General features: G+C 49.5%; 1 protein-coding gene across 2 annotated transcripts in view; it reads left to right on the top strand.

Annotated features, from left to right (window-relative positions):
* Nucleotides 1–25846, top strand: part of SEPTIN11 (septin 11) — a 56859-nt gene that overhangs the window by 3909 nt on the left and 27104 nt on the right. For both annotated transcript variants that reach the window (XM_062574234.1, XM_062574235.1), the window contains exon 2: nucleotides 23767–23881. In XM_062574234.1, coding sequence (XP_062430218.1) covers nucleotides 23767–23881 — 115 coding nt within the window. The remainder of the gene's footprint in view (nucleotides 1–23766; nucleotides 23882–25846) is intronic.

Below are 25846 nucleotides of genomic sequence, written 5' to 3'. Positions count from 1 at the left end.
GCAGTTGCAGTGCAGAGCAGTTGGGTACAAGCAGGTGATTTAACAAAAAAAAAAACAAAACAAAAAAAAAATCCCCCACAAAACCCTTCAAAACACCTTTATTTTAGGTACAGTATGCAGCTCCCTTCATTTCCACCTCCGTGACTGCTCTCCGGCCCGCTGTAATAAGCGATGCGTGATAATGGTTCAGACACTGTGGCGCTGTTAGTGCATTAGCACTGATGGAGAATGCTCCAGATGGGAAAGGCAGAAGACCAAGCTCAGGGTCTTGCCGCCCTAACTAAGAAGGGCAATGGTGAGCAAGTCTTCCCCCTTCCTCCCCATTTCATATGTGATGGTTTGAGTGCCTTTAGGTAACCTGTTCAGCGAGATGGCCGCAAGAGATGCTCTTCCTTGGCTGCTTCGTTATGTTGTGAGATCTCTCCTGCTCCTCTACATCAGCGCTGAGCACGGAGGTATGTGGAACTTGCACGAGCCTAGACAGGTATTTTCATCTGCAGCGCAGGCAGGTGCGATTGACTCAGGTGTAGGCAAGGCCTGCATGGCGCTTGAAGGAGGCAGTGGAGGAAGAGCTGTGGTGAGTGAGGAAGAGAAGCTCCCTGCAGTTCTCCATTAGTAATATCCAGCCCTTCTGCAAGCTTTTGCTATCTGTGTGCTCTGCTTCTTCACAAAGATAAGCACTGATAAGTGATACCCACAGATGGCATGAAACCTAGTCTAAAGGCTATTGCTGCTCTTTCCCTGGTAGTACATTTATTTTGCTGGGCTCTGCAATTGACCACTCTTGAACTATCCTTGGGTTTCCTTCCTTGAAAATCGAGACTCCTGTGTCTAGAAAAGTGGGTAGGTAGCCTTAGGGTCTGACACTGCAATTAGTGCTTTTGAAGTTGCTGGAAATCTGGAGGAGCTCAATCCTTCGTTGCAGGTGTAGACATTTGTTTTCCTTGATATCATCCCACATAAGATCATGGTAAAGAGCAGGCTACTGGTGTTGGGGGGGGTTGGGAGGGGAAGGGGTTTTATCACAGCTGGTGGCTTCTTTAGATCTTCGTGTTATCTAGGTGGGTTTTCTGTTTCTGCATCCCTGCCTCATTTTTGGATGGCATCTAGCCATTGAAAGACATTATTGAAGTATAACAACTGCAGCTAATTTCTTTACCAGATCTAGTCATGGATACTTGGCAGAAGCTTATAGGAAAAGGCTTGTTTTAAAAATGTTTTGGCTTTGCTTCAGATATTACCCACTTTGCTAGCAGCTCCTGAAAACTTTCCTATGAACAGCAGTAATTGTAATGGAAACTGTTTCTGGAGGTCCACATACACTCCCATCATGTGAGAGGGGCTAATATAATTTCTGAATGAAACAGATGAAAGTGGAGAATCATGTTTTGAATCCCGAGGGAAATTTCTGTAAGCAGTTTTCAAGACGTTGCTCTTTGGGGCTGTATGTGGGTCTGGCACTGTTCTGTAAAGTCTGTGGGTGTTTTCCCCTGAGTTAACTGGGTGCAGTGTAAAGCACATCACCCTTAGTAGGCAGGAGACTCGCCGAGGTCTATTTGCCAGACATCTGTGTTGAGTGCACAAACTGCACTAAATGCTTTACTTCAGCACGTTAACATGGTTTGAATTAAGTTTCTGACAGTCTGGTGGTGGCAGCCTGTTTTTGTCTGTAAACAGCACAAAAGTGGGAGAGGAGTGAGTCTGGTAGTCAGCTTGCTTGGCTCGCTCGGTGACGGCGCACAAGCTTGTATTTCCCTCTTCCGCAGGGACCGCTCTCGCAGTGCGGTACAAGAGCAAAACTGCACGGGAGACTGAACTGCACGTCTGCTTTTATGCTGTCCGATAGAGATTCTTGCTTCTTGGCGCGGCCAAATCTTTGCATTTCAAAGAGCACAAATCATCTCCTTTCAGCCCCTGTGAAACCCCAACTCTTACAAGCTGAGAGTCAGCCTAACAGCTTCTGGCTGCTTTCAGATGAGCCCAGGGTGACGGTCCTGGCTTTGTCTTCCCGGGACAGAATTTGGCAGGCAGACGCCTGGCTTCCAAATAAGGAGTTTGCAACCTGGAAAGGTGAAGATATCTAGTTATCACTGACACTTCTTGGCATCTCTCTGTACTAGCATGGATTATCCCAAATCCTCTGGGTCTGCGTAGGAAATGTACAGAGTTGCCAATACAGAGGTTACACGTAAATGTAGGAAGGCTGGTTTTGGGGAGGGAACAGGAGGGATCTGCTGCTTGGTATGGCAAAACATTTTCTGCTCTGCCTCCTTCTGTTATAATCAGTAGAATTAAATCTAAAGCCATAGAGTGAGCTTACACAGAAACAGTATGACTGATGTTTTGATAGTTTAAAGCTCTTTTTTTTTCTTTTTGTTGTTCCTAATTTGAAATGTTGTAAAGACTGAGATTCTTCTAGGAACTTGTGAATTCACCGTGGAATTTGCTGGAAACGGGTCTCATTTAGTCTCAGTTTTTACTGCTAACAGGGTAGGTTGCTGGACTGTAGGCAGGTGTATTGCTAGCCATAAATACTGCCAGTGGTTAGAAGGCTTAATACAGCCACCCAGGACTGGACAGTGCACAGTCATCAAACCTTAATGTCAAGACTCCAAGAAGGGTAGAGATTTTGCCAGGTCCCCCAGTAGTTTGTTCTTGTGGTAAATCACACAGCGTATTCACCCTCATCCATCCTTCCCTTCTATCTCCTCCCCAAAACTTGCTTTGTGTCCAGGCTGAGCTGTAACAGATCTCGCTGTGCCTTTTTGTCAGTCAAGGACGTCTGTGCTCTCAATTTTTTTGCCTGTATGCAAGTGCAAGAGTGTAGATGCTGAAAATTAAAGTTGTTTTTCAAATCCCCTGTCATCAATTGCATCTGTAAAGGCTTTCCTTAGTTGTGGCCAGGTAACTTGGCTTACTTTTGTTACTGTTTTTAACAGAAGAAACAATGAAGGAGTGATTGCTCCTTTCTTAATTTTGGGGATAAGAAAATAAGGGATTTAAATTGCATTTGGAAACCATTTTTTTTTCTATTTCCAATATAGTATATATAGTGTATTGTATATAGCAAACAAGAAAAGTCTTTAATGTTTTTAAAGGCATGCTTTTCTGCCACAGTTCCTTTTATCACAGAAAATGCCAACCTGGTCTCATTCTGTTTCATCTGTCTCATTAATATTGAATACACGGCACTTTGCTTTGGCTGCCATATTAAAGCAGGGAATTTAAGCTAATATCTGACAACGGCAAGCTGAGATTAAATGACATTTGAGCGCAATCTGCTATATAAAAAGTAATTGGCGTTTTTCAGTAGCATTTGACCTAATTTACGGTTCTTTCTTCCCCTGCTCCCTCTGTCTGTTTTTAGAGGCCCGAGTGAGTCATTGGGGCGTCTGAGCTTTAAGCCTGCTTTTGCAATGGTGCTTCCTCGGTGCCAGCCAGCCCATGAGGGTGCGAGGTGCTGAGCATCTCTGGGAGTGGGCTGTCGGGGGCCGGTGCTTGCCGGGCCTGGGCTGGTGCGCAAGGGCTTCTCCTAGCAGGGACTGGCACCGCAGGGATCAGCAGGGTGCTGCCTCCGTGTCGGCTCCCCCATGCCTGGAAGAGGTGTTTTTGATGTGCTGTTCTCATTTCCAAAGAACCAAAATGAGTCCACGGCTGGAGTCTGGATGTGGCCCTCGCTTCTGGTTTTAGGTGAGCTCTTGCACTGCGCTCTGGCCTTTCTCATAGGCCTGAGAGATGTAGACCCTTCCCGATCCTCAGAATTGCAGAGAAACTGGGCTGAAAGTTGATATTAACCAGCTTTTCCAAGCAGTGCGCTGTCTTCTGGCTGTGCAGCTGATGGGCACTGTGGCAAGGAAAGAGCAATTCTGCTTGGCTTCTGCTGTGTAATTGCCCAAAAGTAGTAGTGTAAGGAGACCTTGGATGTTGTTTTTCCAGGTAGCTCTATATTTATCCAGCTGGAAATAGCTCTTCCTATGCTGCATGTAGTTATGTAATTATTCATCCTGAGGTAAATACAGGGGCTGCTGGGGCGCTCGGGATCCGAGCCTGAGCAGTCAGCATGCTCGAAGTGCTTCCGCCCTGATGGCCCGGGGTGTCTTGGGCAAACCGCATCATCTTGACGTGCCCTCGATTTTTCTCTCCATATAAAACAATTCATGATTGCTTTTCTTGTTCTGTAAGGGGCGAAGTTGTAATCTAAGGATTAATAGCAGAGCCATGGTCACCTTTACAGCTCTAGTCAGATAGTGGGGTCTTGCAGCAAAATGCGTTGCCAGATTAAGTACTTCTCATTTAAAAACAACTTTCTTAAAAGTGACTCTTCTAATAGGGTAATATGCAAGTAATGTTTTTAAGCAGATTTAGCAGATAGTTTCAGTAAGGAACTAGGACTTGAAAGTGAACAGTGTGAGCAGCTCCATTGACCTTGTTTCCCTGGGATAATATAAATGCAATTGAGGGTAATTGTGAGTTCGCATAAGATGTGGGGAGTTTCTCCTGCTGTAAGCCAGAACGCTTGCACATCAAAGTCAGGTGTTTTGATTGGTTTGTTTAAACAAAAACATTATTTTAAATTGTAGCCTGGTGTGTGACCACTGTCTGTTACTATAGAGAGCCATATTTCCCCTACGGTTTGGCTTCGTCAGGAATGGAGTTCAGAAGAGCAGTTTTTCCATAGGATGTGCATTACTTGTTTTTGGTATAACCTAAGGAAAGGAATATTTTTATAGCTTGACCAAGAAACCTGATGTTTTCCTCTAGTGAGATGTGCCAGAAAGTTGGAAGTATAAATCCAGGCAGCCTAGCTATAGTATAGCTTACATATATTGAAGAGAAGTATAAAACTCATGCAGGCTAAAAGCTGATCTGTGTTTTGGGAATGAGATCAGTGGTTGGTCCCTCTGTGAAAAGCCATGGGAAGAAGTCCTGGGGAGAAGAGTGTGCAGATGCTCTCCTTTTCCCCAGCCGTGCTTGCTGTAGCAACTGCGCATTACTTGATACTGTCTTGAGGTAGCCTTGATAGGAAATACCTTTGCTACTGGAAGCTCTTCAGGGCAGGGAACCTAGTATTTCCGTTTTGTTTTGGTGCCCAGTGCAGCGACTTGCACAATAGCCTTGGCCCTGCATCCTAGGCTCAGAGGCGCTGGAGGGTGCAAGGGAAGCCAGCGCTGGCCGGGTGAGCGCATCCTCCTGGCTTTACACAAGTAGGGCTCCTGCAAGTGATGCAGAGGCTGCTGCGTCTCCAGCCTTTGCAGCGTTAACAAGGGACGTGCAGCAGCAGATCACTTGCTTTTGTGTCTCTCACTAAGTAACGTGAGCTAAGGGCAAAAGCATGCGGCACGCATGGGAGTTGTGCACCAGTCCGGGTATAGGCAGGGCTCCGGCATTTGCAGTTGTGGAGCTCCCTGCTCTGCCATGCTCTGAGCTAACCCCAGAGTCCTTTGCAGGAAACATTTGCTCAGAGCGGGCTGCATTTGCCTTTGGGTATGTTTGTCTTCCCAGATCCTTACCTATGGCTCCATTAAGTTGTGACTAGATTTAGCTGCTCTTTCAGGTCTTTAAACTTTGCTGTTGCATAGAATTGAAGCACCGTGCAATAGAGCCTTCTCGCTTTACAGCACCCTCGCTCATCTGTCAGTCTTGCTTGCTCCATGGTTGACTCGAGCTCAGCTGTTGTGTGATGTGTGCTGGCATAGTTAGTTGGCCAAGCTAAACAGTTCACCTCTCTGCTTACAGAGGGATACGTGCCACACACTGCCCCCTATTTTGGTGCTTCCAGGAAAAAAGGGGAATTGCAGCCTGGCCTGGAAGATGGGATCTAATACGGGCAGCCTGTGATCTGCGTGGGGCCATAGTTGACGCAGTTGTGTGCTGGCCCGGGGTGCTCTGCCTTTGCAAATCGAGCTGCAGGAAAGCAGCCTGCCTTGAGCTGCGCCTGTGCTCTCCTGCTGAGATGGTGGAGTGTGTGTGTGGAGTGGGGGCTGTGGAATCCTGAGCAGTAGATCCCACTTTTTAGGGGTGGAAGCCTTTTAGGGGGAAGAGAGGATGAGACAGATTTGAGTGAAGTGGATATACAAAGCTGTAGCATAAAGTAACTGCAGAAGATGCAAGCTAATGGCAATTCATCTTGCTTTTTAATTCTGAGCAACAGCCTTGCAAAAGATTCCATTCTTCCTTTCCAAAAGTTGTCCTTGAGCAACATATTTCCACAAAGTGGAGTGGAACGTTTATTGTTTGTATTTGAGGTTGCGAGACTTTGAATTCTAGCAGCTATGTGTTCAACTTGAGTATCTGGGAAAAGAGTCTGAGCAGCTGGACTGTTCAGACAGATAATATGTTGAAGAAGTTCTTCTGTTTGCTTTGGGGATAAATCAAGGAAAAATACTAAGTCTGGCCTTCACTTAATGCTCTTCTGTTACAAGCAGGGGCATGGATTGCTACAGCACAAGTCTTGACAGGAGGACAAAAATTAAAAGTAACTCTATATCTGACTAATTTTGTATTTCTCTGAAGCACAAACAAACGTGTCTGGAATGGACAGTCAAAGCAGAATACAGTGGCAAACAAGAATTTGTTTGCAGGAGTGGGTTCTGGCTCCAGTTTAACCTTTTAGCAGGGCTCCATCGACAGCTAATGGATATTGCAGCAGCCTCTCCGTGGAATAATTTATGAATTTGGAAGAACGTGATTCCATCAAGCATGTGGGTGCGTGCCAGCCACTCGCAGACCTCTGCCAACGGTCTTGTGAGCAGTGGGGGTGCTGCAGGCAAAGTAACGTTGGAGGAGATCAGAGTAATACCTGGAAATATCATGCTTAGTTCCTAAAAACTGTCCCTGCTGGAGAGCAGTGCTGGGCACAGGACGCTCTACAGGGAGACCAGTAAGCAGAATTGTATTAAAGCTGAGTATTCTTCACACATTGAACAAGATGTAGGAAGCAGAGGGCTGAATGTCCTACAGGGAGAGACTGTAGATGTAGACTGTTCCCAAGCAGCCTTTGCACCATCTCTATTGCATGGGTGGGCAATCCCTTTAGTACAGGTACTCTGATAGTCTGGCAAGTGTCATCTCACAGCACATAGGTGCTGTTACAGACCTTAGATCTAGCTTGTGAGCTTGGCACTGGGCACCTTTTTTTTTTTTTTTTTTTTTTTTCCAGTTTAGTAAACTGAAACGTTGCCTTAGCACCAAACTCAAGAGCCAGATGGGAACCCAGCAGCACTTGCGTGCCTGTTTCCATCTCTTTTGGCCTCCTACCTTTAATTACACTAGTGCGGTGCTGCGTGAGAGCAGGACTGAGGTACGAAGAGCTAATGGCCCAACTCCCAAAGGTGTCTGGGAACCTCGGCACGTGGCTGAGGAGCCTGGGACAATTTGTAGGGTCGGGTTGGTGCCTACCTCCCACAAATTGTTGTTCATTTGCACTCTGCTTGTCCAGCAACTCTGTGGCAGCATTAAGAACAATATTAAAGTCTGGTGGTTTCCACTCATGCTGTTTTTCCTAACAAAATGTATCCTTCTACCTCAGGAGTGCCAGCGATGATAGCTACCCTTCTGCAAGCCCTCCAGGTCTCACTGTGCTTCTCTCAAAGCTTTATGCACACAGCTGAGCTGCGAGAATAAGTGTTGCAGGGTGGCCCCAGACAGCTGCAGAGAGGCTGGCTCTAGCTCTTGATGTTACCTGGTGTGTTTTTGCCCCTTATGCCTCTAGACGTGGTCACAAAATAGAGCCGTGCTTGTGTCGGAGCAGCCAGTATGGGTGCCTCTGGCAGGGGTGTTTTGGTGGTGGTGGACACCAAGCCTGGGAGCGTGTTGTGGTGGGGTCTCCCGAGCGTTGTGAGCCCGCTGCATGGAGGTGGCACAGCCTTCAAAGGGGGGGCTGAAACCCCACTGTCGAGCCCGTCCCTGGAGTTAGCGTCCTTGCGGCTCTCTGGAAACCGTCTGAGCAGAACCTCCTCCGAGAGCCCTGGGGACAGGCAGGGCGCCGCTCCCCGAGAGCGGACGCTCTCGGTGATTCTGTAGCTCAGCTGCTGCGGCCGCACGGCCCGTGCTGTGTGCCGCCCGGCTTTCCTCGGGGCGGCGGGAGCTCTGCAGGGGCCTTGCCGGCAGCGCAAGCGCGCCACTGGCACAGCAGGGACCTTGGCACGCTCATGCGTGGGAGTCATTGACCAGCCTGGAGGTGAGTTCCGTCTTCTGGTTATAGACCTCGTTTTCCCCTAAAACATGCCATGCTGCAAGTAAATCTTGGCTGTAGCAAACAGGGTCTCTCCTTCCTTTTGGAAGGCATCGATAACTGAATTTCTTGGACTGTGTTTTTACTGCAGGCCTTTTCCTGGCAGAGCCACGTCGCTGGGAAGCAGTGGAGTGGTGCCAGCAAGCGTCTTGTTTCATAGAAACCGTTACATTAGCAGCTATGCCCGTGCTTTTGGCAAAGCTAAGCCCTCCACGGGGAGTGTGAGGCCAGCGACGCCCCCAGGGGATGTCCGTGTTGGCGCACTTGGGGATGGGATGGGGCTGGGGATGGGATGGGGCTGGGGATGGGATGGGGCTGCGTGGACCTGGCTGTGGCGCTGAGCCTTTCAAAAGCTTCGGCTGCATCATTTGCAGTGCTAACTGAGCTCGCGCTTTCACCTGGCACGAAAGCGTATTGGTCTCCCTCGCTCATCCCTGGGCCGGGTGCTGCTCCTAGTCTGTGAGTAAGCGACTGCAAACCCTTGGGTTTTGATCAGGTCAGAAGGCTGAGGGTGTGTGTTGCATTTCAATTAAAGCTTTTTGGGGGGATTTCCATCCAGCTTTCAGAGTGCAGAGAGCTACCGGCAGAGCGTTGCATCTGGAAATCCGCCTTGCTCTCAGGGGCTGGGCCTGGGCCGCCGGCCCCCCTCCTCTCAGACCGTGGTAAAGGGCGCTGAGGTAACCCAGCGGGTTAGAGGCCTTGGTGACGACCCGGCCGTGAAGCTGGGGACCCGCCTTGCGCCGTCTGTGGGATGTTACAGTGAGCATGGGAAACCGGAGAGCATACGGGTGTATCGGAAAGGTGTTCGCAGCATCTGCTGAGTGCTGATTAAGGTACATGGTGGCAGTACTAAATGGTTACTTCCTCCACCCCTCCCCCCACAGATTTATAAATCCATTTGCTATTTAATGCCATTAGGTATGTGACTATAATATCTATAATTAGCTGACCTCGAGGCTGACACTGGCTGCACTCTTGGAGTGCGCAGCAGGGGCTGATGCTCGTTGCCGACATGCAGGGAATCGGGAATAAGTCCACAAGCAGTCAGAGCAGTTTCCTTTCCTTGTACCCTAAGACTGTTTTCTGTGAACAGGCTTGCAGAGCATGGGGCTCTTAGTCCTGGAAGGCCTTTGGTGTGTGGGTGCGGGTTGTGTTTTTTTCTTTTTTTGGTCAGGTTAGTGTGCAAGATGTTTTCTGAGACCTGGGGATTTTTTTGTTGTTTTTTTCTGATAGAGTGGGCTTTGTGCATCTGATGGAGGATTGAGCCCTTTAAAGATGATAGTAGGTTTTAGACTGAGCTCTGAGAATTCTTTTTATAAATATGAATAGTATATTGTAGTTATAGGATGTATTTAATTAGTGCCTGGAATTTATTCATTAATGTGAGGTGGTTTATAGAAATACTGGTAATATTTCCCTTCAGGAGTCTTGCTTTTCTACACATACCTGTTCAAAATAACACTTTGTGTTAATAAAACTTAATGAGAATTAGAAGAAAATTATTTTCTTCTCTCCTCTTTGCTTATGCTATGCATTTATATTCAGTTCCCATTGGGCTTCTGTTTGGGGGTTTGTGTATATATGGCTTTTTCTACAGCAACCAGAGAAATAGACAAAAAAGAACAAAAGCAAAACCAAAAAATGTGCTTATAAAAATATGCTGGTTGGCAGGAGATTCACGAGTTGGGAGCATCTGAAACCATTTGCACGAGGGCAAGTGTGGAGCCTTGAGGTTTTATTAATTCAGATTTCATTTCATGTTGGACTGTCTTAAAGAGATTTCTCCCCCCCCCCCCCTTCCTAATTCTAAGAGTTTTCTTTCTTTTTTTTTCCCCCCTTCCTCTCAAGAACTGCTGATGCCTAGTTAGTGTTTGTGGGGAAACTCAGCATGAGATTTGTCTCCTCTGCTCACAAATAAGCTCCCTCCCTTGAAGTCCAGATATGCTGCTTAGGAACTTGTTGGGGATATTTAGCAACACCACTGAGCCTGGGATGTGTGCAAGCAGCTAAAAGGAGGCAGTAAATACAGTATTGCCTTCAGCAAACACCACCCCCAAAGAATTTTGGTGTCTACCAGGTGTGACACAGTAATGCTCTGTGCTGCACTTTATGGCCAGAGTATTGAGTCTCCTGGCCGCTTTCCTCTCTCCTTGCTTGTGCCCTGCTCTCTCTGAATCCTCCAGCTGATGTTAATTGCTGTCCTTGCACTGGCTTCGTGGGCAGGAGCCTGTCCTGCAGTCACCAGGAGACTGGCTCCAGCGACTTGCAGCAGGCTGAAACGGGCACGAGAGGGAGACTGGAGCGGGACGGGTATGTTGTTGCTCGGGCCTCCAAAGTCCCCGCTCCCTTAGCTGCCGGTGGAGAATTGCAGCGTCTCCCCTTCTCCCCTTGGGATTTAATTATTAAAGAGAGAAACTGCAGCCCCCAGCGGCGTTTGCTGTGGGCAAACGCCAAGTTTGGTCAGCAGCGTTGTAACCTCCTGCAAGGCCCAGGCGTGGCAGCACCTTTACCTGGAGAGCAGGCGGTTCCTGAAGCGGCCCCTCTGCCAGCCTGGCCTCGCTTGCATGCACAGCCCAGCAGCAGCCACCTGCCTCTGTTTCCCCACGGAGTGGGGAGGAGGGAGAGGTACCAGCACGTGTGGTTTACTGAAGAGAGGAACTTGTGAAATGCATCGTGGGCCAAACTTTTTCTTACGGAGCAGCTTGCGCCAGCTCTGCATCTGGCTTTAAGTAATAAATTTGCTCGAAATCCTGGAAGATGAGAAGTTGCCATTTGGCAGCGCTCTGTTGCTGAAGATTTCTCCTGGCTGGATGTGCAGGCTGCATGGCAGACCATGGCTTCCACTGCGTGCTCAGGTGCTGCTCCTGTTTTCCTGATGGCTTATCATCCATGACTTAGGGCTTTTTAAACCTGATGTTAGCCTTTATATAGGCTTAAGGTTTTTTAGTGTTAAGCATAACTTCAGAGCAAAGGCGGTGTCTGGCTCTCTGAGTTTTGGCAGGTGAGGTGCCTGTGAAGTGCTAGCCTCAAGGCTGCCCCTAAAATTTCTGTGGCTCTACACCATTTTGCTTCACTCTCATCACTTGTCTCTACCATGCAGTGAGGCAGTGTGCTTTGCTGTCTTCTGTCTGAATATTGCACAGTCAGTGGGTCGTGTCCACGAGCGGTGGCTTCCTGGTGAAGTGCCACCACTGAAGAACTGTCCTTTTTTTGTCCATAAAGCAACAACTGGCAGGCAGTTTTCAGATGCCCAAATCTATGGCTGTACTTGCTTGGACACCACATAAATATAGCAGGATGTTAGTGGAGGACATGTAGAGGGCTCTGTTACAAGGCTGGCTGCTTTGAAATCGATAGCGTCTGGGAGGAAAGCCTGGCAGCAAAGCTTAAGCCCTAGCCAAAAAGGGTGAGGAGATAGAGACAGGAAGAAGAGCGGAAGTCATCTGAGGGCTTTAGCTGAGGCCGCAGTTTGTACATGATGCCCAGCCTTCCCTTAGTCATCAGCGAGCCTGTTCATAGCGCTCGGGTCAGGTGGGTGCAAATCCACAGCTGTTCAGAAACAACAGGTTTGTTTGCGCTTGTGTATTTTGCTCAGAAGCTGGGCTTGGATTTTCCTTGTGTTAGCCTGTGTTATTTTGGTGGCCCTGGTAGCTGTTCCTGTCTCACTACAGGTAAAGGCGTTGGGGAAGAAAAAAAAATCCAATGTGTATGGCTATTTCTTAGCCAGCACACCAAAGTAATCTGCTTTTCTAGTTCCTTTTTTCTTTGTAGCTCTTCCCTTCCAGACATCTCTCAGAAAGGCAAGGTTTCTGCTTTTACTCTAGGTTACAGGGCAGCTGTAAAACTTCACTTCTAAAATGTATCTCCTGTGAAGGAGCACCTCGCTACTAAGCAAGCTGCAAGCGAGGAAGTCGTCATGGATGTATAGGTGAACAAGCAAAACTGAGGGGAATGCTGGAGCTGGATTTGCTGGGCTTGGACTGGTGATGGTGGGGAGGGGGCAGCTCAGCCAGCATCTCAGAGGGCATGAGAGCTGCAAGCCAAAATATGGCTAGGAGCCATGCAAGTGCTGCGTGCGCTTGTGAGGGAGTGCCGGGGGCTCGTAGGAGAGGGGTGATGGCCATGTGCCTGGGCTGGGCCCGTGGCAGGCACCCAGTGGCCAGTGCTGGCCTGCCTTCCCAGCAGCGGGGTGTTGTGCCTCCATCCCCATGTCTCTGCACCGGCGCAGACTTGCCATCTCTCGCCAGGATCCAGCCCCCGGGTGGAAGCTGTGCTTGAACAGCCTGGGAGCCTGGTGCGTCCCATGAGCTGCGGCATGGCCTCATTGCCGTATATTTGTAATTGCACCAGTGAAACTGTTTTACTCCCAAGGAATTCCTGCTGCAGTAATTGAGGTGTTCGGAAAATAGGTTCCTGGGAGAGAAACTTGTCAGGCAAGGCTAATGTTAGGTGTCATCCCTCCCTGCATTCGAGTGCTGCCTGCCTGTGGAAGGCTGGGCCCTGTTTCCCTGTGGGAAAGCCTTACCCTTGCTCGAGGGTGGTGGCATCTCCTTGAGCCTCCCTCAGAGGCCAGGGTACTCTGAGGGGCCTGGAGGAGGCCGCGTTGCTGTCAGCCTGCTTTCTGAATGGCCTGTGAGGGGTTTCTATGCAAAAAGCCTCCCCTTTCCTGGCACCTTCAGGGGGTCCGCTCTTGCCTGCAAACCTGCTTCCTTGTAGCCTGACTGCAGCTGCTGAAGCATGAGCTGAGACCAGCTGGGGCTGCGGGAGCCTCTTGCTGAGGCCAGTCGGCTGCGCTACCCGGAGCCCCTGCGCTGTGGCCGTGCGGGGAAGGAAGGCAGCACACGGTTTCTCCACCTCGGCTGTAGTGTTTGCAAAGCCTCATTGCAGCTGACTTATTCCAGATGGTAGGTAGCTGGCTTCATTTGGGCTGTCTTCACTTGCTTGGTGACCTGAGCTCCTCCTGAGTTAATTTGCAATGAAATCAATGGTCCCCAGGCTTTGCTGTCTGCAGTCACGGAGGTCTGATGCCTGGGGTGGGGGACTCGGGGAGAAACTTGATGTTCTCCCTATGTCAGTGCCAGCCAGGGCTGCCTCTGGCCAGATTTCAAGTCTTTCCCTTCCCTCTTGGTGAGATCTGCTTGGTAGAGCATCTCTGACTCTGTATGTGGCCAGCACCTCCTGCCTGAGCAAGAAAACAGTATGTAGGCCACAACTTGTCACAGGAACTGGCTGTCACTGCAGTCTGCTGGTGATGAAGGCTGAGGACTCAGTTTGGAGGGGACAAAAAGGTAGCGTGTAAGCGAGTGTGGTGGTATTGGAAAGGGGCCTTGGTGGCTTCTCTGGTGGGGACTTGTGGTTCTTTCACTTTGCATTGCTTTTAATTAAAGTTGAGATGAGCTAGAATTCGAGGAAGACTTTTTTTGGTGGAAGAATAGCTCAACGTAAACTCCAATGCAGAAAAATAGACGTGAGGCAGAGTGGGACTCTGCGAGTTTACGGTGGTTAGTTTAGATCTGTAGAAAAGGGTTGGTCATTGCTACAACCCATAAACTAGAGCTGTACAGCCTCTCCTTGGATCCCCTTGCTTCTAGAGAGTTAATCCCTTCCTCTGGTGCTGCGAATGTTTGTTTAGCTGTCTCCTTTATAATGCGTTTCTGGAGCTCAGACATTTCTGAGCGCCTGTTGGGTGTTTGCTGGTGTCCCGCCCAGAGGCTCTGCAGGGCTTGGACGATCCCCAGGGCCGCAGTGGAAAGCGAGCGCTGTTGCGAGCGATGAGTGTGGAGATGGCTGTGGGAACATTCCTGGCCACGAGAGGAATGTTTTGCCTTGCGCTGCCCGTCAAGTCCAGAAATGCGAAGTATCCGTAGCAGTCTATCCGCGCAGCTAAACGCCTGGTGTAGCGTGGCCTCGTACTCACGTCTCTTCCTGACGATACCAGTGTCAGGACTGCGTCGCACACCTAGATCAGAGCCGCTTTCCTCTGGCAGAACTCTCACGCCCAACTAACGTTTTTGGAAGGACAAAGTACAGTCTTTCAAGGCACCCACAAATATTTGGAATTAGTCAGCAGGAGGGAAGGAAGTATTTCAGCTAAAATGGGGAGCAGCTCTTGAAGCTCCGTTGTATTTATGAAAAATCTTTGTATTGGCTCTCCTAGATAACGGCAGGACAGTGAAGGCACTCGGGAAGCGGGTGGGGAATATTGTTGCACGAAGTCTGCAAACTTAGCTGACAAGCACTCAGTTTTGAAGCATTAGTAATTCAGTAAGCCTTGACCTTTTCTTCCCATGCAGATTTGGTTCAGCTTAATTCAACTTTGAGTCCTGATCAAAATACAAAATTGCATGCTGAGGTCAACACTGTTATTTGTAAACCTGTATTTTCCTTGATTGCTGACCTTTATCATTAATGATGAATGAATTTCTCGTGCCCTAGAAGAGCTTGATGTGCCATGAAGGGCTAAACACGCTGTCTTTTTTTTTTTTTTTTTTTTTTTTTTTTTGTGTGTGTGTGTGTGAGAGGCATACTCCAGGCTTGTGACTTAGCACTCAGAAATCACCTTTCCTTAGAAATTAGATCATAACACAAATAAGTACAAATCCAGTTTTGCTCCAGTTCTGTGTTCCCCTGCCTCACTTCTACACAACTATACTCAATGCATACACTGCTGGTAAGAGGCAAAACCAGGGCTCATCTGAATCTGAAATGTTTTCTGGCCTGCTCTTTTATATCCCGAGTTGTCGTGTGTGTGTGCATAATAGCATCTGGCTTTAAAAAGAGCTGATCTGATAGTAGATTGAGACTTCCTTGGCGATGCTGGGCCAGCAAGACTCCTCTGGGAGGCCACGGTGTGGATCTAGCGCTCACCACGGCCGTGAAAGTCATGGTAGGGAGTTCCCGAGGAGCGCGTTTCCCGGCTTCCTCTAGGCCCTCCTGCAACTCCAAGCCCAAGACAAGCTCCCGTATGCTTGTCACGTAAATGGGAAAACCATGACGGTGTCAGCCTGGTCTCCTGTGAAGAGAGGTGCTGTGGTAGGTCTGAATTCCTCAGTGCAGGCTTGAGCAGACTGCTGGATAGATGGCCTGAAGCCACGTGCCTTTCATAGACAGCCTTGTGGGCCCTGCTTGGAGACTGGGCCTGCTTTTTTTTGGTGTCTGCATGCGGAGCGGTACCATGCTGTGGCACTAGTCTGCCTGTGAGCAAGGCAGTGGGGGCACAGGGTGTTAGCTCAGGTCCTGTTAATCCTTCCCGGGGCTCGTGAGTTATCCTGGGCACGGTAACGGGCATCGTTTGGTCCTGGAGCTCATTGAACGGGCGCAAAACCTGCCCTTGGTGCGGGGCTGTGATTTCAGGAAAGAAAACATGGGGCTAAGGGACTGCAAGGCAGCCCAGCTCTGCCAACCTAGCAGGAAAGCTGTTGCTTTTTATGCTTGAGGCTGCCCTTGCTTTGATTCAGGTACTGAAACAACGCTGCCTTGTTAGCAGCTCACAGAGCTTGCTTGTGCAGCTCTTTCCTTTCTAGAAATCTCTGCGTTTTCCTGGGGTTGCGTTCGCTCCCCGGGCTGAACGGGAGTCGGTGGAAGCCCGGGGAGGGTTGGAGGAGCACTTGGCAGCGGGTCAGGCGCTGCGTTCCCACGTTTGCCGTTGGCTCTGCCTGGCGGTGCCCCAGCTCGCCCTCCCAGCGAGCTGCCTGCCAGCCGCTGCTGCCTCAGCATAGCTGCCGGGCTCGCCAGGTCCGCGGCTCGCGCTGTCCTCCCCGTGCGAGCCCCGCGCTGCTCCGGGCCTTCAGCGGAGGGCTCTTGGCTAAGACTACGTCGGCTTGTTTAACAGCCTGTGATGCAGCTGTTTCACAGTGCTATTTTGAGTGCATGACAGTGGAATACAGATGGAGATGGTGGTTGCTGTTCCCCCCTCCCTCCCCCAGTCTTGCTGGACTGGAATTCGTATCTGTGATGATGTGGGACTTTGTAGCCGGAAGGGTGAGGAAAAACCAAAAAAACTCAGCGTTTCCAAGGACTGCATAACAAGAAGCCTTCTTTCCACCTCTCAGTTAGCTTCTGCTTGTCTAATCTGAGTTGTTTTTCATCGTAATGGGATTAAATGTCCTCTAGTCTAACAAGAACACAGTCTTCCCCCAATAATGCTCTTCTCCAGCTAGTGTAAACTGGCCTGGTGTCACAAACTCGCTCCCCTGCCGTGCAGCAGCTGGCAGGCTGCTGGGTCGGGGCTGGCGTGAAGGACGCCGCAACTCTCCGCTGTGCCCGGCTGAGTGGGGACGCTGGAAGGGATGTATTTACCTTTCCTCACTCGTGGGGCACCTCGCAGGACAAAAAGGCAGAGAAATCGTAAGGAACTGCTGGCAGCTTTGGAACGGGAGTAGTTGGGTGCTTCAGCCTGGGGAGCCTGACCCTGAGCAGGAACTCCAGGATTTATTTCATCAGCTTCACGCAGGAGTTCAAAAAGGCAGTTGTCCTGCTGCCGGTAGAGACGCTGGCCGGCTGGATCCAAGAGCATCTGGTTCTCATTGGGCTCTGCCTTTGGATGGTCTTCGTTCTTGTTTGTCGCGTTATGTCTCTTTTCTCCCCCCTCCTTCCCTTCCTCTCTCTCTTTCCCTTCCTTTTCCCTCCTCCCCTCTGCGAGTTTACAAGTCTTGCTGGAATGCACATATGGTCCTTATCATGCCCGGAGTCCAGCTTTTTTGCTGGTTAGCAATTTGTGACATCAGGGGCTGTTAGAGGCATTAGTCACTTTTACTCCAAATAGAAAGGTTTGTGGTTTTTGGAAACCTACAGAGGAAAATGTCTTTTATGTCAGTTCTTGGCATAAATGGAGCTGTTACTGCTCTGAGCTTGCACTGACCTTTAGCCAAACATTTTGCCTGGAAGATAAATGTTCGTTCCCACTCCCTGCAGCCACTCTTGAATTGTCAGATTTTGCTGACTTCCCTCTTCACAGAGGAACGCGACTGTATCCTTTTTCTCCATCCTCCTGCTGAGTCGTTGCTGCGTGCCAATGTAAGCAGTTCCCCGGCCTCGCAGCCGCCCTGGCCTCCCCGCCAGCGCGCCGTGGAGGCACTCGGCCGCGGGGAGCGTGTCCTTGCCGCGTGGCCGGGGCCGCGGCTCCCGAATGCGAGCGAGGGGGACGGAGGTTTTTGCTGCTGGCTGTTGCAGGGGCCCCGTGTGGAGCCGTATTGGTTTGGGCCAGCGTGTTGGAAAAGGTGGCCACAAGGAGCCTGTTGGTGGTTTTCCCCTCCTGCTCTTCAAGCCCTTCCCTCCGTGCATGTCTGTTCACTCCCGCACCCTGCGTGCGTGCCGTAGCCTCGTTGCTGTCATCCCGCGACTGATTTGGGGGGGCTTGCTGGGCTAAGAAGGAATTAGGGGTCTCCGTGAGGAGGTGTCGGTAACCCACCTTGGACAGGGAACGTTACCTGCGCTAACCTTAGCGTGTCCAGGGTGACCCGGCCTTGAGGGCGTCTCCCCCCGCCCTCGCTAACCCCCCCCGGTTTGCCTTGCCTGCAGCCTCTCCTGGCCTGCGGCTTCCCCAGACACAAACTCCTGTAACCGCCGAGCGGCTCGCTGTGCGAGGAGGGGCAGCACGCCTCCCCCCCCAGGCTGCTGCGCCCCTGGGGGCTTTGTTGGCCAGATTGCTTCCTGCCTTCCTCCCACCAGATAACTTTTTTTTTCCCTATCCTAATGCTTCAGGATTAAGAAGGAAAAACCAGCATGTTCAGAGCCTTTCTGAGTTCCCCAGGACCTCCATGGTTCCTGAGAGAGGAGCCAGCAGTGGCGTAACACTTAGTCTTGCCTGTTGCTGGCAGGAGGGAGACCTGGCTTTCTGCTCAGTGTTTCAGACCTGGCTGGAGGGCTGGGCTAGGGGACTTCGCAAATTAGGTGTGCTCTGTTAAGGAGCTGTATGCCACTAGGCAGCTACAGCCAGTGCCAGCTTTTATTTAGGGAGAGCAAGATGGATCAGTGAAGCTCAGCCCTGCGGGGCGATGGGCGGGGAGCCTCGGCCAGGAGCCGCTCCCTCGCCCGGTGGACTGGTGGCAGGGCGGGAGGTATGAGCCATCCAGCCTGCCCTGCCTCTCTGGTGAATCTTCACGGCTTATGTGACACATGAATCTGCAGCAGGGAGGTAGGCCTTGCAAAGGGTCTGCTCTCGCTGTCCCAAAAGAAGACCTCCCAGACATCAAGTAGCTTGCAGAAACATCTGCCCGCGTCTGCAGACAGCCAGCAGAAGCATGGAGACAGGAACTCCCCCTCCTCTGTGGGTGTCACTGATGGTTATCCTAACAAAAACCAGTTCTTCCTTTCTTTATTAACTGATTGATTGCTGCAGGCTGTTTTCTTCTGGTGTGAGTGCATCAGCTACTGAAAGGAGAGGAATTACTTCTCTGTTAGAAGTTTTGTCCCTTATTATTATATTTGAGTTTGCTCAAGAGTTAAGGGTCCAACCCTCATTTATCTATTTGAGGAGAGTAAGGTGGTTTGTGGGTGTCAGTTCAAGCAGCTTAAACGGAGATCTTAGCTTTGGTTTAGGGGTTGGCTCTTTGTGCTCCTCTGGCAGGGACCCTGGCTTTTAGGCTTAATGCAGGTAAAAGGTATGACAGATCCAGTTCTCACTTAACTGTTCTTCATCTCCACACTCACTGCTGTCTCTGGGCTGTCTTGCTGTCCCGGGACAGATTGAGGTAACCCTGAGGTTCTTTGCTTTGGATCCAGCACCTGAGATTTCTTTGGAAACAGGGGGATGCATGCCTAGCATGCAGGCAAAAATTTAGCCGGCCTGAGATGCTGACAACAACAAAAGCTTTCAGAATTTCTTCAAGGCTCCTCTGGATCGTGTGGCCTCAAATAACTAAACACTTGCTTCATATTTGTGGTTTAGCTCAATATTTTACATACCAGCTTTTTTTCTCCTTAAATTTGAGGCTCATTTTTGTTTTCTTTAACTCTTCGGAGGCCATGAGAAAGTGACCCTCAGCTGCCAGGAGCAGGGAACAGAGGAGGATCAAGGGGAAGACTTAGCTGGCGGTCTTAAAGCAGAACAGGCTCAGCTGGGAGCTTGCTTGGGCCAAACGCCTAGTTGCTGCCGTGGCTTGGACTTGGACGAGGAGAGCAGAGGGCAGAGCAGGGCAATAAATGCAGATGTCTCCCTGGAGCCTCTGCGCAGCCTCCTGGGAGCGAGGTTGCTCCGAAGGTGGCAGGAGAGTCGTTTGCTTCATGGCAGATCAGCCAGCTGCCTGAGCACGAGGGCATGGCTCTGCTTCGTGCTGTCTCCGGAGGAGTGGCACGTGTCTGATCACCTTTATTTCCACCTCCTGGTCTGCGCACAGACATACTGTTGCTGACTCCAGGGAGGAAAATAAGTTTGTGTTTCCCCTTTTTTTTCCCTGCTAGCTCTGCCAAGCCGCCGTGGCTTAGAAAGAATGAGATGATTCTCTCCCTGCACGTGCCTCATCAGCCAAATAATTTTGTGAAGCTTCACTGAACTGAATCCAGGCAAACCCACTGGTAGCAACTGAGCATGGATTACAGTATTGCTTGACTTGTAAAACCTTTAGGAGCTACATATGAAGAAAGATAGATCTTAAGTAGACTTGAAAGGGCTTGCAAACTCAGAGCCCCGTTTTTTTTTTTTTTTTTTTTTTTTTTCTTTTACGAGTAGCATTTTTTTTTTCTTAAGACTTTGGAGAATGGAGGTCCCAGCAATCCATCTTTTTCTGGTAACAGGATGTAGTAGAGCCCTGGTCCTAGCAGTGCCTCTGGATCTGGAGACTTGTCTCTGTTTTCCTTGCTTGAGTAATAGGATCTGAAAGCTTGTTGTTGACTCAAGAAATGTCAGTTCTTGGATGGGCTGCAGGTCGCTTTCCGGAGAAATTTAATGATCAACATCTTGTCCAAATAAACAGATGTGTATTTATGTGTTACTTTACAGCTGTTGAGGGGTTAGCATACAGCTCTGCAGGCTTGCAGTGGCTTTCCACTTGTGTAAGTGGTGCGTGGGGAGGGAGGAAGGGTTCCTCTGACAGCACAGGGGCTCGGGAAAGCAGAAGTGGCTCTGTCCTAAGCCCTGCAGCGCGAGAGTGTAAGGACTGCACTTGATGTCTTTAAACTCTGGTTCCTGATGAGCAGACTTCTACCGTGTGAGCCCGAGGTTGCTGCTTCCATACGTGCTGAACCGTCAGTGCGTTAACAAGGCATCCCTTCGGACAGCGTTCCTGGGGGGTGACAGCCCGTGGGTTGTTCTGGCCCACGGGTGTACCTGGAGGAGGGGTGGTGGAAAGAGAGGAGCTGAGCTGAACTGTTGCTGTATGTCAGCCTTTGACCACTCTCCAAGCGAAGGCACCCAGTTCCTACTGGGATGGCTCTCTTGAGACCAAAAGCTAACCCGCTGGCTCTTTCCTTGTTGCAGCAGTTCGTGGTCAGAGCAATGCAGCCATCTAACTTAGCATCCTGTTGTTTTAAAAACATTCCTGTCTTGCCAGACTGAATGCATGAATCACTTTCCCTTTCTGCTAATTACACACTAAGCAGTTGCACTTGTTGCTCTCCAACAGAGGTTTCCTTTCCATGTTGATAAAACCTGAGCCCACGAGCTATTCTGAGTTTTGAACTGTTTCAATCCTTGCCACATGCTCCTGCATCCTGAGGGCCAGGAACGGCAGTGACGCTGGGCAGTTCCAGTTTTATTAGCTCAACCCAATGCGGTCAGGCTAATTGGTAGCTGGAAAAAAAAAAAAAAAAGAAAAGAAAAAAAAAAGAAAAAAAAAATCCAGAAGTAGTTTTGGCCACATGGGAAGCTTTGTGCTACTCATCGTGGAGAAAGTATCTGGGCCTTTCACCTAATTCTGGTGTAAAGGCAAAAATGTTCTGACCCGATTGCGAGAGAGGAGCGGAACTAATCCAGTTAGCGGTCTCGAGTTGTCTGCGTGATAGTGCTTCCCTGGGGTATGTACTCGGCGGGGTTAAGCTGGGCAGAGCTGGATGCCTGTGAGCGGGCTTTGGGGGCTTCAGGGTGGTGGGGTCCCCTCAGCTGTTGCCGTTGCATGCTGCTGTGGATGCAGATTGCCCCGGCAGAAGGGGCTGCAGAGCCTCGTGGAAGGTCCTGCGGCTTCCAGTCTGCCTGCCCAGACCTGTGCCGCGGGCCAAGCTGCAGGAAAGGGACAGGGGCTGTCTCCGCCTGCCACCATGTCCGCAGCTGCTGGGACAGCCCCGGAGCCCTTCCTGAAGGGTTCGGTGTTTGGGCTACGTTTCTGCCTCCCGTTACGTGGCGCAGCTTGTGCAAATTATTGGAGTTGGAAATTGTAGAGATGCTGTTTTCATTTTTTTCCACTGTTGATGTTTGCCACTTGCAGAAAAAGAATAATAATAAAAAAAACCTCTGTGCAGCAAAAAATAACTGACACAGATGCAAGATATGACTCTAACTCCTGTTCCTGCTGAGTAACTGGTGATGAGGCAAATAACTTGCTTTCCTAAAATATCTCAGGGAAAGAGATACTGATGCTGTGCTGAGAGAAGCTGAACACCCACCACTTTATGTGGGGCTTGAGTCACAGGCACCTATTGCTTTCGGGGACGTTCTCCGAGCTCCCTTTGGTTAATCATAAACCCAAACCCACTGATGTTTTAAAAATACTAACATCACAAATATTCAGTTTAACTCATTCATGTCGTGCATAAATCCAAGGGTCTCCTGCTGTCGGGGACTTTTCCAGGAAAATCACCGTCATGGGTAAATGGGGATGATGGTCTTTTGGGGGGTTGTTTTATTTGTTTGTTTGTTTTTTTACCCAAAAGGCATCATCCCTTAATTACCTTGCCCTCCTTACATGCTGTGGTGATGAATACCCTTCCGGTACATGGAGGGGTGGAGGTGAAGAGTCCGGTGTATTGGCCTTAAGCCTTCAGTTAGGCCTGGTTAGGATGCGAAAGAATAGAAAATTCAAATGTTGATTATGAGTGCCAAGCTCCATGTGTCAGCATGGCAAAGAGCCCTTTGCCCCTGCCCTGCTGCTCTTACACGTGGTAATGGTACAGACTTGGATATTTTTTAAAAAAAATTTGCTTTTATGCACTTTCTCAGAGTATTTCTCTCCCCCCCCTTTTTTCTCTAAATATCCTGCATAGCTTCCTTCTCACTGCAGTCATTAGCAATTCCATCAGCATCGAGCAGGCTCCTGAGGGACTTGGCAGTTTCTAACAGGTTACCGACCCTGTGGTCTCACAGCAGCTCAGCGGGGCTGCACGTTTTGAGGAGGCCATCGCACAGAGAGCAAGAAGTCCTTCTCTGCCTTTGATTCTTATTTTGGCAACTGGAGACTATCTTTTTCTATGCTTGGTCCAAAGCCTGCAAACTTCATGGAAAAGAAGCTGTTTTAAACCAAGCTGAGGTTACCAATGGCTGTAATTCAGCTGAGCAGGTATAACTTTTGTGGAGTGGCTCTGCTGGCAGTGTCCAGGACTGGGGAAAAGTTGTTATCCTAAGTCAGGGAGGACAAACCTGTTATGGAAAAGAGATTGCATGAAATAACGGTGGAGCCACTTTGGGCACAGCAAGGTTTTTTGATCCGTGCTTGAGGCATTAGTGCAGCTGTGATTTGCCAGGGGAGATGACCAAACTGGCTTATTTCTCTAAGCTCCTATATAAATTGCCATACAGCTGTTGTGGAAGACTCCTTAATATCATATCATATATTGGAGGTGTTCAAACCTCCCTCCCACGAGGTCTGTGCCAGCACGTTACTCTTGACACAACAGCCTTGGGTCCTCAGCGTTACCAGCTCCAGTCCCGGGGCAGCTTGAAGGAGGGGAGCCAGTCCAGGAGGTGACTCCCAGCTCCAAGGTGGCTGAGTGAAGGGGGCCTGGCATGCCTGGCCTGATTGGTGTGTGTGTTTTCTTTCTTTTTTTTTTTTTTTTCTCCTAAAATAGAGAAGGGCAGCGTGACAGGATTGATAGTTGTGGGGAAAAGACTGGGAACAGTGCTCTGCTTTCGCGCCTCGTGTCAGATGAGGTTGGTTGTAAGGCAAGCCATCTGCAGAGCTACACGCACGTGCTTGTTTTCCTTCCAGCTAAGGCCCTGGAAAGCCAGAAAGGCATTTTAGCTGGCTTTAGAGGCATTGTCTAAGCAGTGTAAGCAATGTCCTGCTGTGGCCGTAGCAAAGTATTGCATCGCAAGCGCAGGAGCGTCCCGCTTCCCTCCAGCTGCTGTGAGGATAAAGCGAGTTCGGCAAACCGAGCAAAGGAGAGCGCAAGCTTGGCTCTCCACTTGCTTGCACTGCTTTCCATGAGGAGCGCTGGGTTTTGGAGTGGCAGCCTCAGCCGCACTGCAACCTGCATTGCTCCGTGGCGCGCTCTTTGGGGGTGCTGGTCAGACTATGTGATTTGGGGAAGCTCTCGTCTCCAGCGAACTCCTGCGTTGTTCCACGCTTCCTCCCAAGGCCAGGCACAGCCCTGCTACCCAGCAGGGGCATTCAGTGTGAGCTGCTGTTTGCTTTCCCTGTCACATGCCTTTCTGCTTGGCTTTGCAGAATGATGACCTTAGGAACCTGTCCCTCTCCGGCCATGTGGGCTTCGACAGCCTCCCCGACCAGCTGGTCAACAAGTCGACGTCACAGGGCTTCTGCTTCAACATCCTCTGCGTGGGTAAGTCATCCCATGCTGCAGAGCAGGTGTCCCTGTGCCGAGGGGTGCGCACATGTTTGCAAGCTAGAAAGCCTTCTCCCTGCCCAAGAGGAAAGAGCTGAGCCTGCAGCGACCGTAGTGGCAGGGAGCTAACAATTTCCCCTCCCTCCCTAGCTGCTCTAGGGTAAAATCTAATATCCATCTTTTCCTTTCCTCCCACTTGCCCCTGGATTCAAAATGTTGCAATTTCTAGGTGATGGACATCTACTTTTTTTGATTGCCGAAGCCTGTCTCTCCCATAGGTCTACCTGTAAAGAAACTGAGCTGATTTGGGAACTATATTTTTTAAAAACACCTTAGCTTGAATCTGCCTCTCTTTGGATTGGGCTCAGAGGCTGTTTCTCAATAAACTGACCTCTGTCCCTTCAAGGCTTTACCTGCCTGTCTGTCTCTCTCTCTCTGTAGTTTCTCTGTTTGGAAGTGGTGCCATTTGTAGTCTCTAAATGATGTACTAAGAACAAAGCCTGTCACCTGTCCTCTGCTGCATTTAATCTGGGTGCTGCTCCTTGGTTTTCTAGCCTGAGTTATTGCATTCCTTTTCCTGAATTATTCAGAGCTGAGATATGGGGTGATAGCTGTTTTTTTTGTTTGTTTGTTTGTTTTAATGTGAGGGGATACCTGACATCTTTGCACTCTCAGTGGCTGCCAGGCAGTTAGAAATCCATTACTTGGCCCCAGGGAGCCGTATGCTGAAGCCACATGACCTGTTAGTGAACCTCTTCAAGATGTCCCCAGAGATGCGGCTCCGTGAATGGACAAAATAGGTTTTAATTTTGCTCTTAGGTTGGAATACCGATCCACGAACCATTTCTCCCCATCCAGTGTTCATTTAAATAGAATATAGCACCCCTTTTAATTAACTACCTTAATTAGCTGGGAAAAAAATACAGCCTTCAGACTGTGGTTTTCTGTGGCATATAGAATTTCTGCCTGCAGTGCAGGTTAAGCCATCTGAAATGAAAATCTGGCAAACCAGCTAGACTCTTCTCCACAGCTTTGTGTGTCTAAGGATGAGATAAGGGAATAGCTTGTATTTCTGCACACTCAAGCTACCAACCACCACGTGACCCTCCTAACAGCATGAAACCATTTAAAATTCAGCAGGGAGCATCACGATTAGCAAGCAGCTCTTTGATCAAAATGGCATAAATTAATTGCCTTTTTCTCTTGTGGTAAATATTCCTCTGCTAGCATGACTTGATTTGCCTCCATTAGCATAGCAATTTGCTCTCTTTTCTCTTGTAAAATGTGTTCAACAGCTATTTCTTAGCCCCAAATTAAAATTTCACACAAATTGCTGTGGTTGTCCAACTAGTAGAAATTCCCCCCTCCCTTAACCCCTCCCCTGCGCCCCCCCCCCCAAAAAAAAAAAAAACTTCCAAAATTTCATTTTGAGAAAGGATGCAGTTATGTTTGGCACGGCACTGTGAGGCTTTTAACTGTAGTGTGTATGGCTAAAATGCTGCGAAGCCCATCTGGTGCAGCAGGGCTGCATTCACGTTAGCAGCTCACTGAGAAATGTAGCTGCAGAGATGAGCAGAGCGTGTTATCAGTTCAGGACTGATCTTTTCACGTGGGTTATGCTCTACGTGGGCCTATGTCATAAGCTATCATCTTATGCCTGCTGTCTCCTCACCCCACACATTTTTTTGTTTTTAAAGGCTTTCTTTATATCCTGTAACTTCCTAGGCCAGGAATGCTGTACCACGTATATCTCCTGTTGATTATTTTTCTGGACTGTAAGTAATATCTTACCTTCCCAAGTCCAGCGCAAAAACTGTCAGCTTTTCAATGTGAAAGCCAGCAAAATGAATTGTTGAGTAACACAGAGCAACAAGCAGTTGCTGAGTAGTGGCGTCTGTGGATACAGTTACTGCATGACTTTCCAAGGTCTTCTAAGCAGGGGGGTTTGCGTATTTTGAGACA

Source organism: Rhea pennata, chromosome 4 (assembly GCF_028389875.1).
Source record: "Rhea pennata isolate bPtePen1 chromosome 4, bPtePen1.pri, whole genome shotgun sequence".
NCBI lineage: Eukaryota > Metazoa > Chordata > Aves > Rheiformes > Rheidae > Rhea > Rhea pennata.
This window is presented reverse-complemented; position numbering and strand designations above follow the sequence as displayed.